General features: G+C 32.2%; 1 protein-coding gene across 1 annotated transcript in view; it reads right to left on the minus strand.

Annotated features, from left to right (window-relative positions):
- The window catches only part of LOC143222743 (cleavage and polyadenylation specificity factor subunit 2-like), a 60,877-nt gene that overhangs the window by 22,422 nt on the left and 18,387 nt on the right, over window positions 1-20,068 (minus strand). Inside the window, 6 exon segments of the mRNA XM_076449678.1 lie at window positions 4,855-4,977; window positions 7,928-8,026; window positions 11,090-11,178; window positions 12,502-12,627; window positions 12,630-12,746; window positions 14,078-14,183. Coding sequence (XP_076305793.1) covers window positions 4,855-4,977; window positions 7,928-8,026; window positions 11,090-11,178; window positions 12,502-12,627; window positions 12,630-12,746; window positions 14,078-14,183 — 660 coding nt within the window.

Below are 20,068 nucleotides of genomic sequence, written 5' to 3' on the forward strand. Positions count from 1 at the left end.
AGCTTGTTTTCACGTTGCTCACTCAAAGTTGACTGCCAGCTGGCATGGAGCTGAGCAGACAGATTTAGCTGCGGTATCAGAGAGCTCATTCCTGCAAATGCCAACGTGGCCTGGTATCCAGAAAAACTGAATAGTGGTAGATGTTAGAGAGAAGTAGTTCAGTCAGTTTTGAATATTACTGAAAACAGGTTGTGAACTAACGTGAAGTGATTTCAGGGCCAGTAAAAAACTAAGCAAGTCAGTATAAATAGTGCAATTTGAGTACTGCTTAGCTTCTATGTAATCCAGGGCAAGAGAAACTGCATACAATTCAGCAGAGAACACAGAAGCTGTAGAGGAGATTCAGCACACAACCACCAAAACACACCAAACCATGGCATAACCCACACAGTCACCTGATTTCCAACCATCTGTATAAACAGAAATGGAAGGATGGTTTGAAAGATGTTCAGCAAATAACAAACAGTATTTCCAATCAGGAGTTCCTGCAGAAAAGAACAGGAAAGTGTTGAACCCACATGAACTTGGAATCACCTGTTCATTAAAAAAATTTTAATGAAAATGGGCAAACAGCCACAAAACCAATATATAAGGAGGTCTCGCAAAATGCCATACATCCACGTTCTATCATAAGCCTTCTTAATGTCAAAGAATGTTGATACAAGATGTTGTCCTTTGAAAAAGGCTTCTCTGATTGACATTTCAAGTCGAATCAAGTGGTCCATGGTGGAGCACTGTCATCAGAACCCACATTGGGTGGGTGAGAAGAGGTTGATACAAGAAACCAAACAAGACAAACATTATCCATCCTCTCTGAGGTCTTACAGAGATAGGTCGTCAAAGCAATTGGACGATAGTTTGAAGGAATCTTGGGATCCTTCCCAGGCTTAGAGAAAAGTCGGACAATAGCCCGGCACCAGACATCAGGAAAAACATTCTCCTGCCTGATCCAATTAAAAACAATCAGAATAATAGCAAGAGAAGCAGGAGACAGATGGTGCAGCTTTCATAATGTACATCATCAGGTCCGACTGATGTACTGCCAGACCGATGAAGGGCCAGTTTGAGTTCCACCAGTGTAAAAGAATGATTATAGTCAAAAAGACAATCAGCTCAAAAGGAAAAAAGGAAAAAAAAAAAAAGACTCTGCCTGAGTCTTGATGGATAAGAAGGTGGAGGAAGAACCAGAAGTGCTAGATACTTGACAAAAGTTTTCATTTAGAGTATCGGTGATGCTACTTACTGGCCATCAAAAGCAAGACTGAGAGGAGAACAGAATTATATTGCCTACTGACCTTTCAAATTTTGTCTCATATGACTTTGTAACTAGTGGTAGAAGATATACTGGTTGTGAGCTTAATCCAAGAGTCCTTCTGGCTTTAACGTCTTACCCACCAAGCACTGCACGGGCCTGCTGGAAAGCGATGCAGTGCGAGTGTGTGGGATACCAACAAAAAGTATCCTAGGCCCATTTTTAGCCTTCCATGCCATGTGGCAAGCAGGATTCCACCATGAACGAAGATATCATGGAAAACATGTCAAGGTTTTAGGAATACACTGAGAAGCTGGCTGTATAATACAGTCAGTTACTTCTGCCACACAGTCATCTATTGATGGCTTACAGATGATGGCAGGATCAAGTTCTACAAGAACAGTAAAAGAGGACCAGCTTCCACTGGGGCACACAGGTTGAGTGGCATTGACTACGGCTAGGCTTTCTCAAAATTATAGGAAAAATGATCACTGCCTCGTGGGTTATTGTCAACCCTCCATGAAAAGTGAGAGAATAGTGAAAGGGAGCAAACTGAGAGATCAATAGCAGTAAACAACAGATTACGTGCATGAAAATAAGTATAAGAGCCACTACTGAAAAGAGAAAGGTTGTGATCAGAGAGCATATGCTCTACGGAGCAACCTCTCCCATCAATATCAGCACTTCCCCAGAGATAACATCCATTTAAGTCCCCCAGGATTAAAAAGGGAGACGACAACTGTTCAATGAGAGCATCAACGTCTGACTGATCACAGGTCTTTCCAGGCGACAGGTAGAGAGAACAAACAGTGATGGTAAGACCAAGGAAACACGAATGGCAACAGCCTCCAAAGGTGTGCCAAGTGGCAAAGACAGGGTAGGTACACCAAAAGTGTCAATCAAAAGTGCCACCCATCCATGCACTTGTCTAAAACACAGCCTGTCATTTTGGTACATAAAAAACTGCGAAAAGGTGACTGTATTGGTAGGTTTCAGAAAGATTTCCTGTAAGGAAAGACATACAGGATGGTAGAAAGCAATCTCTGCTTTGATGCCATCCAGAGTAGAATGTAAACCTCAACAATTCCATTATAGCAAGGTGGCCAGTTTTATTTATGTGTGGGCAAATTGGGTGAGAGCCCTTCTATTTATGGCCACGTCTTTTTTCTTTATTGTCTTTATTTGAGGGAAGTTTGTCGACCTTCATGGATCCTACAGGCCCTGGGTCGACTGGGCAGGTGCTTTGTTGTTGGAAAAGGATTCCAGCGACTGAGGATGTGAACAAATGATTGTTTTGTATTTTGGGGCAAGAGAAGAAGAGGAAATGCCCATATCCAGAACCAAAGGAAGTGGATATTGGGGTTTGCTGGAATGTATGTTAGGGACAGAGATAGGTATTGAAGTTGATTCATCAACTTTTGTAACCATGGAGGTCAAAAGACTTTTCATTTGGTTTGAGAATGATTCTTTTGGAGGTATAGGGAGATCCATCTGCACTCCCACTGTAGTAGTGGAACGAAGTGCAGCAGCATGCATCTAAGATGAAGTGGTGGACAGCAACTTTCGAGCCTCAGGATAAGTAATGTTATGAATTATTTTCAAATGCTGCACTTCTTTTTCTTCCAACCATTTAGGGCAAAAATGAAAGTATGAAGGGTGACAGACATTGCAATTGATGCAATAAGGGTTTGATTTACACTCATAGGCATCGTGGTCCGTCAAGTGACCAAACCACTGACACTGGAAACACCTCAGAGGATTTGGAGTGTACCTTGCAATTAAGATAACCTGCCTTGATGGTGGCAGGTACACGCAGCGATATAAATGACAGAATGAGGATATTGGTCGGCATCATAATTCCATCTTTCGAGTGAAGATACACCTCACTGCAGAAACTCCTTGGGTGGAGAAACCAGCAAGAATCTGACTCGGGATGTTCTTCAAAAGTTCTCAACAAGAACTCCTCTTGATGAATTCAAAGTAGCATGAGGCATAACCTCAATCACCTGTGAATGCAAGAGGAGTTCACTGTGTTGAAATGTGGATGTTTCCACCAATATGTCACCAGAGCAAAGCCTCTTTACTGACTCTCAAAAACCAGCAAGTCTCCCTAGTCCTTTCTGAATGAAAGAGGGAGACATCTGCCCTAAATGTTTGTTTGAAAGTGAATGTAGTACAAGAAAATGAGATACAGGTGTTAATAGATGTTAAAGATTGCTGCTCAGAATCTTCACAATGTGGTCATTTACCTGTGGACTATTTTTCATTATTTTATTTAAGTTTTTAACTGGAGAATCCTTAATAATAATAAAAAAAAAAAATTCAGGCCAACTTACCCCACCCACCATGAAACCTTATGAGGGGACACATTACAATGCCAAACAAGGACACTACAGCAACTTCAGGGTTTCATGAACACTATATCCAAACACCAGCATCAGATACAATGTCCAACACCTGTTGAAAACATCCAACACTGGTACTTGGTTGACCCTAGCCCAAGTGGACCAGTCAACCCTAGGGAGGCCACCTCAAGACCACCCATCTACAGGAATTCAAAGCCAAAGTGGTGTGTTAGGGTTGGACCCCTCAACCACCAGGATCCTCTCTTCCCCTTCACAGGTCATCATGCACAGCAAACAGGTAGATGGATGTTTAGATCTCAGAGGAGGTAAAATGAAAAAACAGAACCTTCCCTGGGAGGTCCCCTTCACCATGTACAAGAATCCACACTAAGGGGAGATAGCATAGGATAGTTGGTCTGATAAATGTTGGTGAGCTCTCTAAAGATAAAATTCTTTATTCCAAACAACCATTGCTCTTCTTTTGTCAGCTTCTTTAATTACAATTTTATCACTTAAACAAATATTATGTAAAGCTACTTCATATTTATTGAGGTTGCTAACAGATGTCGAACTCATAAAATACAAGTTGTAAATTTTATTTTGACATTTCTCTGAATAGTAATCAAGAAAGGAAATTTCCCAGATGGGAATAAACATGTCGTTTTTTTCTATACACAAGAAAAATGACTTGCTATTGTTGGTATGTGAGATAGGTGTTTCTTATCTTAACTGATCTGTAGTTAAAGCGTAGAAATGCACTTGAAGATAAACAGCAGAAAAAATACTTGACTTGGTGTTTTGAAATCGCATGTTTCTTAATAGGGACAAAATTTAGGCTTTTCTTTGGATTAGTAATCTCACTTAAAAATCTTTATTTTGAGATAAATAAGAATTGTACAGATCAACAACCTGCCATTTTAATTTCATTTAATTTTTATTGTACATGGTGGTGCTGTGCATAAATAAAAAAAAATTCATATTAACCTGGAAAATAAAAAGTAATAGGAATAAAAGATTCTAAATTTTGGTATTAACTCTTATCATATAGGTCTTTTCCACTTAATATCTATTTTCTGAGGGACACAATGGCTATTTTGTAAGCTGGACATAAAAAACTGAAATTCACTGGTAAAGCTTAAATGAGTTTATGCCTTTTAAAACAAAAAAGTAACAAGCTACCAATCAAAACAACAAATCTGTTGTTACTATTTTGAGGTTTTGTTAAAAAGAATTTGTAGAGGTCAAAATTCTTCTAACCTTTGGATCTGGAACACGATTTAATTCTGGAAGGCTGTGACAGAGTTGCAGATGCTTGAACTGAAATGGATTGTTTCGAGCACCTTCAAAGGTTCTCATGATTTTGTCACTCATCCATTCAACCTATGGATTAAAAATTGAAATTATTTTAATTGTATTCCAAGTATACTGAATTCAACATCAAAGTGAATGATAAAGAAATAGTATTATATGTGGGCAACTGAAATAAAAACATTTAACTAAATAATATCTTTATATGTACATTTTGGAAATCAAATGTTAAAAAAATTAACTAAAATCTGATTGAAACTTAGAAACATTAAGTTAAAAAACAAACAAAAACACTTTCATCATCAAATGATGTGTTTTATTCATCTATCTTATACCTTTAATTTCTATGCCAACAGACTACTAGGAATGCTCCATTTCAAGAACCTGTACAGAGACTGCATACATTATATTAGTCCTCTGTGTACAGCCAGGGGCTTAAGTGCACCTTTATAGTTATATTCAAAATTTAACTGATAAACTTTATTATCAGTGTATGTCAATAAACTTGATATCAAAACAGTTTATAACTGTTTAATGTTATTCTAGATTGTTTCTTAATATTAAAAGGAAGTGTTTTAATAAGTTCTCAATAAGTTTTAATAAGTTTTAATTCTTAATGCCAAAATCACTTGGCCTGACTCCATAAATCCACATACAAATCTTCAGCAAAAATACTTTATTAAAAATTCTAATTATTTTGACAAAAACATGTGTAAATGTTTACTAAAAAAGCTTACCAAATTTCCTCAAGATATACTTACAAATTCAAAATTATAGTATCCACTACTACATAAAGCTTCACAGAAACAGGTTTTGGTGCAATACACCAACTCCATACATGTAAAGTTATAACCATCTTGAAGCTCACAAAATCATTATAATCCACACTGCCACATCCAGTCATACTTTATCTTATGACTATGAATCTTGACAACAAACATCCAGCATAGTTTCCATAGCAAAAAGACCAACATAAAACTCTCAACTCCAAATACACAACTCCACCCTACGATATATATATATAATGCATCTAGTATACAAGAACAATGTTCCCTAGTAACTGCTTCATAAGCATTGCACCTATCAACTTCACCAGTATGTCTTCACATGGAATATCATGAGTACTTATTTAATCCTCTGACTGCTTAAAGTATGCAAAACTCAAACAAAAGATATGACTGGCAGCCTTATCTCAATGAACCTATAATCATTGGTCTCAATTTTATACAAAAGCTGGTATTTCTGGGTGGTATAAATGGGTCCAAAACATTGGTCTGATAATAAGCAGAGTTTACTTTGACATTTGTTATCCTTTTTCCTGATCACTAACTTTCCCATGTAAGAGTATCCAAATATGATCATGAATACCTTCAAAATCTTTCTTTGATAATGATGTGTACCATTCTTGAACATTTTTTTCACACATTGACAGGTCAGCAGAAATTACACAAGTCTCATTGCAGTTATTACGGTAAACCTAGTGTGATGGGCTCATTAAAAAATACATAAGTTTGTACACACATTTTCACATGTTAAGTATTTACACTACAACTGTTAATGATGTATCTTCACAAAATTTGGTAAGCTCTCAATAATGATTCCAAGTCTTTTGTACAAAAAAATTCAATTTTTTTTAATGAAATAGTTTTAATAAAAAGTTGTTTATGAAAATATTGAGTCTGCTTTGTTACTAGTTTTAATGAAAAGTGATATTTAGGTCAGGAATAAAAACTATTCTTTGTCCCCAAAATCTCAAATATTATTTGTGTAATCTCTAAAATCTCATAAACAGATTTAAAACATTTGTTTTCAGTAAAACTTTTCTGTCTTTTATTTTACTTTCCCTAATTACAGGGATCTATCAATTTGAATTTGAAATTAGGAAATAAATATAAATTACACTGTTTTGTTCTAGAATGACTATAAATTATAATGTTCAGTCTAAATAACTTAAAATCTCATAACATTATACATCATTTTTATTACATTGACCTTCCAGTTGAGCCTGGCTAACATTACAGAACTTGGATTGACATAGCACACATGCACTCCTGTTACCATATCCAGTAATATAAAATTAACCTTTAGTCTTTACAAAGTTACCCATCTAGACTGTACTTCAGTGGACTAGTATTTTTTAAAATGCAGCCACATTTCAATTATTACACATTACACACACATGCATTATTACGATTTACAAACAAGCTCTTATTCTTTTAAAACATAAAACAATAAATATATAAAAATAGCAAACAACTATATCTTTTAAGTTACTACAGCCTTTGTACTCATTTTGAATTTTCAAATTTCACACTTTCAAACTTTTTTAGGTAATGATTATATCAGCACCACATAATTCCACTATAATTTACCAAGTTTAGTAACTAAGCTGTACTTTATCTAAAAAAATATGTAATTCAAGTAGACTAAAAGACACAATCTACATGCATGAAATCTTGGTTTGAAAGCACAACAGCTCCCAAGGCACTTTAAAATGGTTGAGAAAGAGACTAGAGTGACATTCTGAGCTTTCACCAGTATTTGTGAACATATCAGTTTAATCATATGGTAAATTACGTGTATATAAGAGACTGTTTCCAAAAATGGAAAGAGATTAACAGAACCACTGTGTTTCATTCAGTACGTAAGCAACATTTCAACAAACGGGAAAGATATTTTCTTATTTTATATTCTAGCTTGTCAATATCAGTAATTTAAGTTCCTAATTTGCATGAAACTATATACTTAGTATTTTGACACCACAAATATCTAATTTGAATAAGTGCTGCATTCAACATACCAAGTGACACAAAAATCAAGTTTCAATCAAGAAACTAACTGATATATACTACAAAAATTTAATTATAATTTACAGTTTCATACCAAATCTATTGAAATAAATTCATAAAATAGTAGTTCACTAAAATTTTGAATGCAAGTCAACAAATGTGGTGACATGACTTTTGATCTCTGACCCATGTACTGAACTGTAGTGACAGGGTTAGCATATAAATGAACAAACCTGTGATTTTGCAAATTCCACAACATTGTAACTAACATTGTTAAGTAATGCAAGAGAGTAAGCCATTAGCCCAGAATCTTGATTTCTCCAGAGCTGGTCCTAAAAATCAAGAAAAAAGTAACATGTTATGAACAGTGCAAACAATTTGTTTTGAAATAGTTGCAATATCTAACTGCATTTAAGATAATTAGAAATAAGCTTTATCTAATTCCTCATGAAAATCAAAAGCTCTGAGTTCATGAAAATTGTCTTTTATTTAAAACTGTACCCAACACTTTAAGACATTAACAGCAGTCAATTAATGAAATATACAATTAATCATACAACAGAAAAAGAAAGTATATAAAAATATTTAAACAGGAAAAATGTAAAATAAAGAAAGCCATTTGGAATTTTGTAACTATCACAAAAAACAATATAAATTGAATTCTAATGTAGATAAGGATTTATGTAATCTCTAGTCTGCTGATTAACTCACAACTCTATATAACTGTCAATAATTCAACAGACAACTATCACACCATAACATCAGACACTTAAAATCTATTTTATGACTTTCAAATATATTCTAAAAATAACACCATTAGAAATCCTGCAAAACAGGTTTTACACCCTTGTGCAATTTAATTGAAACAAATGGTCATTTTACAATATTTTCAGCATGGCAGCCAGTGTAGGTTCGCTGGACCTGCTGATTTCCTGTAATAGTCATTTTTTCACACAGACAGCGTCATTAGCTGTGTTTTGCAATACAGTTGAACTATTTTTGGGATATATGACGAAATATTAAGTCATTAGAAATTGCGTTAGAAGGGCAAGGAGACCAGTCAAAAAACAACTTCTTACCAACTCAATGAAGAAAAAACGGTATCAATGGGTCTGAAATAAGAAAACTGGATGCAAGAACAATGGATGAAAGTGTTATTCAGTGACGAGATTCATTTCTTCCTACAGGGTCAAGGAAGTCTGCATGTTTGCAAATATACAGGTGAGAAACTTCGAGAATCTCACATCAATTAGTTTGTAAAACATCCCTTGAAGATGTTTTGGGGCTTTTTCAGCTACTATGGCATCGGAGGCTTACATATCGTAGAAGGTATGATGCGAGGACCACAGTACATCAAAGTTTTGCAGAAAAGAGTCGTTCCAGAATTTAAAAAAAGATTTCCAGATGGATCTGGCATTTTTCAGCAAGATCTGGCTCCATGCCACACATCGAAACTTGTGAAGAATTATTACAACAATGCGAATAAAGGTGCTGGACTGGCCTGGAAACTCTCCGGACTTCAATCCTATTGAAAACCTTTAGGCGATTTGTAAAGAAAGTCTTCGGGGAAAAGACTGTACTATGAAAGATAAGCTAATTGAGGTCATAATTGAGGTGTGGTACCACAATCCAAAAATTAGAGAAGATTGCAGTCAACTCATGGACTCGATGCCAAAACGGATTAATGATCTTTTAAAAAATAAAGGTGGTCATATTATCTATTAATTTGAGAGTAATTTTTGGATTCTCAGAAACAAAACTCAAAAAAATTGAAAAAAATCGTAATTTTCCGCCTTGTTTCAATTAATTTGCACAAGGGTGTAATCATATAGAACCTGATTAATACAACAAATATTTTTCTACATAACTATCCTGCTACAAGATTGGTCAAATTGACCAACTTCATAAACATTTTGCACTTGTGATAGCTTCCATACTATAACTTTTAATACAGTTTTAAGTTCTATCATGTTTGCAATAAGCATTACATGTCTGTTGCACACAAAAAAATTCTATTTTTAAATAAAATGTTTTTATTACAGATTTGTTCATGAATATAAATCAAGTATTTTGTTCCTTTTTTTTTTTACTTGTACAAGTGCAGTGATTTTAATATTTAGACTGAAAATACTCTCCATCTCAAATTCATATGTGTAATCTATAAAACACCCTAGATATTTTTAACAGTAAAACTTTATATTTTAATTATTATTTTCTCCACACTAACTCTATAGTGTTTCTCAATTTAGAACGACTTTGAATTGTAACATGAAACTATATTTGTTTATCCTAAATAGTTTTAAACTCATAACAATATACATCTATTTATACATAAATTTTATTCTATATTGCCTTTCGAGCCATGTCTAACTAAATATTCATGCCAGATAAGTTGTAAACCACATGGTGAACATGCAGCTCACATTAAACTATCACATTATCTAACATGCAGACTACTTGCAAGTGTACTTTGTGAAAAATTATAATTTTTGTCACTTTAACTTGTTTCCAAAAACTTTCCAATTTTTACATTTTAATTACCTTTATTATAATTAATAAAGAATACATATAAAAGAAATAACATACTTACCTGAGTCTTCTTTTTATTTATATCCCTTTGACTATTGATGACACTTAACCTCACTTTTTTGTATTGACTAATGATACAACTGCACTAAATATTTTATTTAATTAAATACTGCACCAAAGCTGTTGAATATTCAGCTAAGCTCATTGATGCATTTTCCATGGAAATAAAGTTTAACTGAAAGCGTGACTAAGAATTCTCTATACAGAAAACAATTTATCAAATATGTAATTTGACAGATTAAACCTTTGGCTTTCTATTGATTATAAATAACATTAAATGTCAGACAGTAGTACTGGCAATTTGTAAAAGAGAGAATATGATAGATGGGCACTGAAAGAGGTATTTTATTTTTTATTTGATGGCTCTGTACTCGAATAATATTGAAGACCAGGAAAATTATGCTTTATCTATGCAATGACAATTATATAAGGAGTAATTTACTTTAAATTTCACACTCATCTGAGGAGTGATAAATACATTATAAAATAGGGAATACTTAAAGAGAAAATGTGACAATTTTCATGCTTGGGAAAATTCAGTATTTATTTTTAATACTGCCATATAAAATTAAAAACTTAAAACTTGTATAGTATTACATTTTGGATTACTAGCTATGATTTTTTGCCCAATTCATTTGTATATCATGATAAAGTAGTTTAATTAAATTTTGAATTTAACTTAATAAAACCTTGTAATAAAAACATAATGAAAGTATTATAAGACTCAGAAGAGAGTTGTTGAAAACACAGTTCATTAAGCCAAAATTAAACAATATACTAAATATAATGAAACAAACCCTACATACCAGCATATGTGCAAGTTCAAGTACTCTCCCTGCTGTATCTACTGCAATTAACACATTCCCACTGTTCCTCAGTGTTTGAAGTATGTTAGCTGTTTAAGACACACACAAAAAATATTAACACAATTCATATGTTTCACAAATTACAAATATTATGTAGCAGAATATAATTTTTAGAACAGAATAAGCACAGAATAATGTTTTGTAGAACATCTTCAAAGATTTTCATTTTGTTAAATCCATATTTCAGGTCTTTTCCTTTTCACATATAATTATTTTTAATATATTTTTCTTTCTCGCCCTTTACCACTTATTATTCATCTCAAGTCAATGGTGTCCTTGAAGCATATTACAGTGTCTATGTAGACATGCACAAACCTGCATGAAAAAATGTTTGTGCACCACATAATAACATAAGCCTTGAGGACTGATGCAAAGTATGATATCTATTTAAAAAAATATTTAAACCTTTCAATTATGCATTTTAATACATAACTAATGCTTAGTTAACTAAAATATGAGAGTAGAATGAAAGTACAGTTTAAACTGTATCTGTAACTATAACATAAATAAGAAACAACCATAAGTGTTATAGTTGATCAAAATGCCAACAATACTATAATCATTTGCATGAAATCTATAACAACATTTACTAGATTATAGTGTAAAATGAGCTATCTAAAAATATACACACGTATCTACAACATCTACATGTAAGCCACAAAGCTCAAAGAAATATGTTGAAGGTGGGTATGGCAACTATTAGAGGTTGAAAAAAATGTGTTACTTGTTATACCTGTATTCATTCAGAGAACTTCAAAATGTACAAATCAAAAGTCTATGTAAACATCTTAAGAGTTTTGACATACCTCTACACAACTGTCATTGCAATAATGAAAACAGAGAATATTCATAACTCACTGGTCATGTGACAACACATTTGAAATTTGTGTTTTTAAAGATTTCTTTTGAAATAAATGACTTAAAACTTAGAAGCATAAAAGTTCAAATCATATCATAATAACAGTATAACACCAACTTCATTCACATACAATGAAAATAAAGGTATATGGTTTGAATGTAACACAGTGGCTTGTGCAAAAAAGTGTTTGAAAAGAGACCAATTGCAAAAGGATTAATAAAAGTAAATTATACAAGCAGAAAACACTTAAAACTTAAAAAGCAAGAGCAGAAAAGTTCATATATATTTCATTATAAATTCAACCTCTTTGCTTGTCTATATTTTCTACTGAATAAATCTTTGAAGCCCAATTACACAATTTCTCAACTTTTTCCATAAATCCATACTTTATATCTATGAAATACTTTTCACTATCCTAGTACCTTTTAGGTGTTGTTTTTTTTTTTTATTTCTAATGTTTAACTTCTTTATTAAAGATATAAAAGAAACTCACTCATTAACTGTTCATCCCTTTGTCTTCTACGTGCTTGGTTATAAGCAGCATTATAAGCATCAGTTATTAGTAACGAAGGGCGAGTTACAGTTTCAAGAACACATCCATTTAAATGCCGTTCTTTTTATGGTTGAAATCAACAGCATACACAATGTCCTCTTCTCCATCTTTAATTATTCTCCAAATTGTTCCACCAATCATATGACCTGCAGCAAGTGGTGTCACTGAGATTCCTTGACCTTTGCCTAATGTAAAACAATGCTGGATGATTAAGCTGATGCTGAATTTTTCTACTCTAGTTCCAAACAGTTATCTTTCTTGATGAAATCAGCTAGACTAATTTATTTACATGACTAGAATTGTATAATCTCAGTCAGCATTACACAAATCTACCACACGGTATGAGCTGTCAAGCCATATAACCTCCTCTGGGTAAACTGACACATTAAAGACCACCAGGTTCAGAAGTGAAAGTACAAATTAAAGTCACCTTTCTGCAATATTTTGAACATGTGTGCAGGTACTGTGAAACACTGCAGAAATTGTATAGTCTCTAAAAAGTAAAGATCTTAGTAGAAAGTGAATAGTTTTAATGTTTAAATATAAATACAAGTCAGAAAAGGTTTTTCATTTGTATGAAAATTGAGTGTGATCTTTTCAATATCTTCTGTTATCATTACAAGTTAGTATGTACAAGTCCAATAATTACAATTTAAAGTTGAAATATAAACATTACTTAGTGTATATTGAACAATGTACTCAGTTTCACAAAGGATATGATGAGTATGGGTAAAGATTCAAGACTTAATACTGCCTAAAGTTTCAGAAACAAATAATGGAATTATATATAACAAATGAAAGATTAAGTTGAAATTGATGAATTAACTGAAGTAAATAAATAAATGGAAATATTCCAGCTGTGGTTCTGTTGTCTTTGGTTTGCTTGTGATTTTATATGAAGCTATACAAAGGTTGTCTGTACTAGCCATCCCTAATTTAACAGAGATAAGACTAGAGGAAAAGCAGCCAGTCAGTATCCTCCACTGCAAATTCTTGGGCTGCTCTTTTACCAACATATATTAAAACTGTCCATCAAACTATTACACCCTCAAGGCTGAAAGTGCAAGCATATTCAATGAAATAGATTTGAACTCATGACCATCATATTGTAAGTTGGGTGCTTTAACCACCAGGTTACCACTGACTTTTAAATTACTTAATTGTTTATTTGTGATTATTTAATTATTTTATGAGAACTTAACTCAGTAAATCAAATTATATTATTTACTACAGTAAATAATAATATCCTCTTGTAACTGCAAATTTTAGTATTTCTTCTTTCAAACCAGTTCAAGTTGTAACTCTATATGGGAAATGGTGAAATATTACACCATCTGTGGAATGCAATTTTTAAATTAGCAATTAAATACATTTGTGTCTAATTATTTTAAGATAATTTAATTCAATAACAGTTGTAAAAAGTTTCTGCTTCTACTAACTAGTAATTCCTATTCAAATCAGTGTAAAATTTTAGCATACATTAAAAAGCAAAATACTCATGCAGTAACCACCTCACCTTTTAAACTGACAGACTGGTTATATTTCAACTGAATTATTTTATCAAAAGCTGCATCAACATCATCTAAAGTAAACAATTCAAAATTCTCACTATTGTGTCGAGACTGAAAAAGAAAAAAACAAAACTGGTAAGAAAAACTATCTAGAAAAATTAGTGGCTTGTAATTTTCTAAGAAACATGTAATAATGAGAATACACACTTAGCAAGAAAAGTTGCTGTTTTTAGAAGAAAGAAAATTAAGAAGTCCAAGTAAACTGAATGGCACTTCATTAAAGCTACACATTAAAATGTTTAATTAAACAACCATTACATCAAACAAAATTTGTAATCATAACATATATTACCAACAGATAATTTGTATCTTTCCTACATAAATTGACAAAAATGAAATTTACTTAAGACAGCTTTTCTACCCATCAAGAAAAATGTATGGGAGTTTCTTAAAGGTAATTTAACTTATATAAATAATTCTTTTCTTCATTTATTCAGAATTTTGATCCTCCCTTTTTTTAAGAACTTAACCCAGTCCCTGCAACTTCTATTCAGAGTGTACATAAATCAGTTTTAAAATATAGAACTTAGAGGGACAGATAGATTAATGGCACCAAGACTGTGATTTTAAAGTAGGACGAATATAGAAAGCAAGGCCTACATCTTTTTTTTCTTACATCTTTAGTTTACAAGTACAAAGTATACATACAAAACAAATTTGATAAATATAAAATTATAAAAAAATTAGCATTTCTTGCTAGTGTGAATGTCATAAAAATCATGAAATTAAAAACATATATATGAAATAAACAAAACATTACTATTTCTTGCTCCTTTTTATCCAACTCAAGATTGACAACTCGCCATCTTTTTCTCTCAATAACCTTTTCACTGCAAATGAGACATATTTCCCAGTGCTCCAAACCCCCCTCATACTGTGACTGGTACAAACATTTTCTATTGTCATTCAAAATTGACACGTTACATATGGGAGTAAAATGAGATGAAAAGTATTTATTGGCATCCTATCTAATGTTGATATATGGTTTCCCACAATGTTTTCTACTCAGCTCTTCAGGAACCAACAAGATGCCTAAGCGGAACGCATACAATAATTGCGTAATCTTGTCTGTATCGCTATTTCAGTGATTAGTAAATCTAGTTACTAAGTACTTTCAGATAGCTTAAAAATTGTTAAACGTTAGTCAAGTGGTATTCAAATGCATGATGATGAAGAGGCAATAAGACATGAGATTGCTGAATACATTCAAGCACTGCTTTTACTAATGGAACAGTTCCTGTTTTGTTATCGCTCAGTCTTGGAGTATTATTCTCAATATATAGAAGTATAAATGTATTCAGTCAGTGGTTTTCTCTGCTTCATAAACACATTTTCATTTATATTAAATATGCTTTCAACATTTTCCAAGCCAAGCTAGATTGAGCAAGTAGGTACTTTTTCATTTTTTCAAACCATACAACTGGCCCAAAAATAATCCATTTGTTTCCATATGACATAGTTTGTTCCATTCCTCTGTTTATTTGGCTCTTTTTATTTATTTTTACTTTTTATTGTTACACTTTTTACCCCACAACACCAGCTTCTCCATCACTAGGAAAAATGTGTCTCAGTTTACAAAACAAATATTGCTTGAACTTTGCTAACTGTTTGGATCCTGAACAATAAAGGGAAAAATTCTGTAGTTCTTAAAGAATGGGATTTCAATAAAAGTTTCTTGTGCATTTTATATAAAACAGCAGAAACATACATGAGAAATTAATATTTTTTTTCTTTAACCATTCCACTTTAACTGTGCTCTTTACAGTCCTTTCTACAAAAGTCACAAGATTTTACTGAGCTACATGAACAATTTAAACAACTTTACTATCAATGTATTCTTATGAAATTAGCATTATCATGTACATTATAATACAAAGTTTTATACAAGTTTGAATTCCTTTATTTTAAGACATTTTTAGATAAAATTACATAACTTTCAGATTTGTTGTCAAAAGATGCATATGCATCACTCACAATGTTCATGCATGTCTAGGTTAAATTTACTCATATAGCACTGTTTACTCATTCTTAAATTCCATCATCAAGTAAGTGATCAGAAAAAAAATGCATTTCTTCACCCCCTTGACAGTAGCCATGCCAATGTTTTTTTTTTAGACATTTTATTTCAAGCAACACATACTTATTGACATGTTTATAACCAATAAAAAGAACTAATTTTAAACTAAAACTCCCATTTCTTACTTTAAAATCAGTTCTCAATATTTGTTACCAAGTGATCAACTGCCAAAGTATTATTCCTTGATTTTATTTTAACCAGCACTCAGCACTGTCTTTTGCCTAGATACATATTAATGGCATATTGTTAAATTATAAATAGGTATTATCTTATATAATTATGTATTAGTTAAATTTTAAAATTCATATTTGAAATTTTAACCATTATTTAATATAATCTAAACTTTTCTCCAATTTGCAAGGGTTGATAACAGTTACAGTTAGTGATAAGAAAGCAAAAAGGAAAAAATATCTACATTTATCTTTAAAAAAAACTTGATAATCATTCAGCAGATTCTAGAGGTTATGCAAATGAAATTTAAAAACTTCAAGATTAAAAAAAGTAGTGTTATACTAAACAAGAAAATCACCTTGCACTTGAACTACTCAGAATATTAGTGCAAATAACTAAAATAAATAATAAATATTTAGCAGAAATACTAAAATAAATAAAAATATTTTTTATTACACACCTTTAGGAAAGTTCCTCTCAAGTTTCAAATAATTTCTTCCATAAGTTTTATTTTTTGGCCAAAATTTAAATGTAATGTAATTAAGTTTAGATGAAATTATTAAATTACTAAGCTTCACAACTGAATAATAAACCTGAATTTTCATTTCAACAAAACTGGTTTCAAATATAAATTCTTATTACTAATGCCTAAGTTCAATATAGAAGGCAGCATTAGATACTTTTGCTTTGATACAAGTTTCCTAACAAGACCTCTTAAGTTTTGAATACAATAGGAGGTGATCTAGTTCCATATCACAATAAAAAAACAAATGCTGGACTAAGAACAAAGTTTCACTGCTTCTATATGACAAACAACTGCTGCATTGTGCAATTGTACTGACTGAACATTATTATATTATGACACTTGCTCTTAGTGTATTTTATACAACTTGTAGCATGCAACACAATGTATATGCTAGACTCTTGTTGCAACAATCATGGAAAAATTACAAAATATGTTATTGTTTATGGTTTAGGCTTCATTTACCTTTGCTGACAGAAAGATTTCACCATGAACAATTACAGATGTGCTATGTATTTATTCAAACTGTTATAATAACAGTAATGCTAGTTTTCATAATTTCAAACAAAAAATGAACAGTTGCTAGAAGTTGGGTTGATAGATTCAAAAAATCAGACAAATTTTTCATTCAATTCAAACAGTCACATCTAAGTGCTGGTCTCATTTCATTCCTATTTGCTTCACTCATTTACACCCACTTAATTATCCTTTGCAACATGTTTCATGACACTCTTCACCTACATCAATGCACTCTCTACCCTGGTAGTGTGTATAAGCATCTCACTTAGATAATGTTATCACTTTTTCAAGACTGACTCAATCCACAGTCTCTAATAATGTTTCTTATATTTGGAGAAGGGAACCAGATGCTTGTGGATTGCCATAAAAATTCACTCCTGTTCACCCGTTCAGCAATACTCTCACCACTACAAACGAAAAACTGCATATCTATTTACAGATGACCTTCATCTAAGCTTTTATTTTTAGCAGTGGAAGTGCTGTATTATAAAGAAGTGGGCAAACTATTATAGAAAAGTATACTGTCAACCCCCAGTTGTACTTCATAGTTTCTCCAACACACTAAACAGCTGTAAAAAAAGAAATGCTAGATAGATTCACATGCTCCCTGACTCTTTACATTTCAAAATGACCACTTTTAACTCTTTTTTCCTTATTTTAAACATTATTTTAATAATTTTAGAACACTTAAAAATTTACAATTAAACAATTTGACCATCTCAGCCTTTATAATTTCCTGCAGATTAATATTTAGTAAGAAGGGAACTGAGTCAGACTGCCCCAGTTGCTTTTGACCCAATTTCTGATTTAGAGAAGGTCTTTCATACCACCAAAGGAAAGTATTCATGTCATCTTTCTGTTCATCAAATTTCGGCAGGTTGGATTGGCTGACACTGACCCCATTGACATTTTTAAGTCCTCCTTTCTGTTAAGTAAGCTTGGCAATTTCAATTTGTACTCTTATTCTCCCTATTTCTAGTCTCTCCTTTACCTCTTTCAGTCTTTCTTCCTCTCTTCTCTGTTCAAGCTTTTCCATCTCTAATTCTTATTAGCATACTCTCATAGTTCACTATCATTTAGCTTAAGATGCTTATCTATCTCTGTCCATTTATCACAATCAGCCCATAATTATACAACATAACTGTAACCTCTAAAATATTTTCTCCACTATTACAATTGCTCTTATACAGACCTATTTCTGCTGTCCTTCACATCTTCTTCTGCCATCACTTGCCACTGAATAACTCTAGCTGGCTTGCCAATGTCAAGTTTTTATATGAATGTGGGCTGAATTCCCTACAGTGGCTGTCTGCAACTTGTTGGCAATAAATTTCAACAATAAACAGACAACACATAATCCATTTGTTTTACAATAATACATATTCAAAACATGTAGCAAATCAAACACACAAAAATTCCTTACAATATTGGTTAAAATGGTTAAACTTAGAACTCAACAATTCTCTCTTTTAATTTTTTTTTTCCACATAGGCTGGTTCGATTACTCTGGAACCAAATTGACAAGATTAATTATTTCTTATCTCCTGTAATCCCAATACAATCAGTGGAAAGTTCACTTTAGAAATTGCCCATTGTGGTTAAACTGACATGCAGACTAACTTCACTTTTTCCAAATTCGTTACTTTTCACTAACTCATTTAATGTGCATTCTGTATTTACAAGTATTTATAACATGAAACAGAAAAATCTAGAAATATCTAGTCCTCTTTTGACAACAGTATTATACATACCAAGAAAATTTATACTACAAATGTATTACTGATCTGTACTTGCCTCCTCTCACAAGATTACACTATGTAACCAAATTTTTTACTTTTTCCTGTTCCTGGGCATAAAGTGTTATTTCCCAATTGCTTATGCCTAAAGCAAATGGAAAAAGACTTATTTTTCTCTTCAAACTTTGCTTTTGTAACCTGGGTAATGAAATTGTATATCCTACAATGTATGAACATGGAAATTGAAATTTTAATTACCAAATATTCACAGATGATTCACATCATGAAAGGATGTATTAATATCAACAGCCTTACAATAGAAATAACAATCATTTCAAATTATCGAAGGTTTAACAGGTGAAACAGAAAGGGTGAAAGGCCCCATTAAGAAAAAACATATAAAAGCTTTAACTTACTGAAGATAAGAAATGTTATATCATAGTCAGCTTAGAATGTTAGTTTTTTATTTAAAACAAAAAACAAACAACTTTAGCTTACATTTTGCAACAAAATTAATACCACAGTCAACTAAGAATTATAGTTTCAACCAGTATTTATTTCACCTCGTGATTACAATAAGTATAAAGTTAAAAAAATTATCTAAAGGAAAATACAGGAACACAAGGCTTGCTGATTTGCCAGTTCTTGTAGATTATAAGAAAGTTTACTGTAATAAAAAGTAATAATATTTATTATAAAGTGTTAAAATAATATGTTATTATTAGTTACCAAAATATTTAATTTGTAAATTGGCTTAAATCAGGGGTTCCCAACCGGTGGGGTTGCAAAGCCTTGGCAGGGGAGTCGCGTAGCCTTGTTAGAAAGTAGCTTGGGATAACATTAATTTTATTTCATCAATTACATTTTCAAGTCGCGAGTGCCAAAAGGTTGGGAACCCCTGGCTTAAATG

The sequence above is a fragment of the Tachypleus tridentatus genome, chromosome 8, assembly GCF_004210375.1.
Source record: "Tachypleus tridentatus isolate NWPU-2018 chromosome 8, ASM421037v1, whole genome shotgun sequence".
NCBI classification, from domain to species: Eukaryota; Metazoa; Arthropoda; class Merostomata; order Xiphosura; family Limulidae; genus Tachypleus; species Tachypleus tridentatus.